The sequence below is a fragment of the Lissotriton helveticus genome, chromosome 4_2, assembly GCF_964261635.1.
Source record: "Lissotriton helveticus chromosome 4_2, aLisHel1.1, whole genome shotgun sequence".
Lineage (NCBI taxonomy): Eukaryota > Metazoa > Chordata > Amphibia > Caudata > Salamandridae > Lissotriton > Lissotriton helveticus.
The window spans coordinates 146964007-146965366 of record NC_136064.1 but is presented as its reverse complement, the minus strand read 5'-3'; the positions used below and the strand labels follow the sequence as shown (position 1 = coordinate 146965366).

Here is a 1360-nt window from a genome sequence, read left to right as displayed (position 1 = left end):
TGGTAAATTTATGTGTGGTATATGTTTGAACTCCCATATAGATTAACGGTCCCATCGCTTTGCTGCATGGTGGAGACGCAACTTCTAAAAAAAAAGAAACAGGCAGTTTGGTTAGTTTTAGAATTCAGTTGGTAAGGGTTGATATGTCTAACGAATAGCAATGTGTTTTAGAATTTGAAATAATCTAGGAAGCAATGTGATTTGCTACTGAAATGTATTGGTGTGGGAAAAATTGGGAAACTTTGCTGCCATTACAGGTTTTGCATTGCTGAGAGAAGTGGTATGAATTAATTGAGTGTATAAGAAAATCCCTTCTGAGTTTCTGATATTTTATATTCTTCAATTCAATTTGGAAGGTAAGTTATACATCTGTAAGGTGTATTATGTGTTACATTTATTTTCTAAGTAAAAAAAATATTCATGAATTTTAATGTTTGAAATATATATTATCAAATGTACAGAAAGAGGTGTGTAACCGGATCAGGGTTTACGGACATTCGGAAAGATGGGGCAGAAGCCGGGTGAAGGGGAGAAGACAGCCAAGTTCGCGCAGAGGATAGATCCCAAGCACGAACATCTTGAGCCCGAGCAGAGAGCATCGATGAGGAGAGCGGAGCTGGCACACTGGCAGAGGAATGTGCATAGGCTTCGGGGGAGAAACGTGGCTACCGGGCTGGGCATTGGGGCCATAGTTCTGGGCATCTATGGGTACACCTTCTATTCTGTGTCACAAGAGAAATTCCTAGATGAACTTGAAGAGGATGCCAAGATTGCCCGTGCCAGATTCCCAAAAACATCCGCAAACTGAGCATAACGCAGAACTGCTGTGGAGAGGAGACCCCAGGCTACACTGGGCTTTACTGAGGACTTGTTACTGTTGCAGCTCTTTTGCATCGCTTGTCCATGTTGCTGCCTGCTTTGGGAAATAAGTTTATGCTCCTGAAAGCATTTCCAGAAAACGTCCAGAAAATCTTAAATTCCCAGTTTTGTTTTTCTTACATTGCTGTTCAGTGGCTGCTGTAAGCATTTTCGAACATTTAGTGGGGGAAGGACGTTATCTAACATTTAATCAATTTTTAAGTTAATTCCGACCCCCTTGTTGTATTTCATGAGGGTCGTCTATCATGGAGGCAAAAGTCCATGTGTTGAATGTTGATGACCATAATTCAGTGTCTTCACTGTTGTGTACATTATATTGCTATAGCGATTCATGAAGTAGACAAATTATTATTTTTTAAATAAATGTGGAAGGAAAAAGGAAAAAAAAAAGAAAAAAAAATGTACAGATGTTTCTTAAAGTGGGTTCAAATGAAGTCAAATAAATTTGGTATAGTAATATGTGTACATTTGATTTTTTTTT

The 1360-nt window shown here is 38.8% G+C and overlaps 1 protein-coding gene across 1 annotated transcript; it reads left to right on the top strand.

The window, feature by feature from the left end:
• The first annotated feature begins 505 nt into the window (after positions 1-505).
• On the top strand, positions 506-860 carry COA3 (cytochrome c oxidase assembly factor 3). The gene has a single exon (XM_078640077.1). It carries the CDS (start codon positions 506-508, stop codon positions 806-808), a length of 303 nt encoding a protein of 100 aa, XP_078496203.1. The 3' UTR covers positions 809-860.
• The last annotated feature ends 500 nt before the right edge of the window (positions 861-1360 follow it).

Excerpts from the sequence above, each read along its gene's own strand:
- COA3 (XM_078640077.1), top strand. The coding sequence starts at position 506 with ATGGGGCAGAAGCCGGGTGAAGGGGAGAAGACAGCCAAGTTCGCGCAG.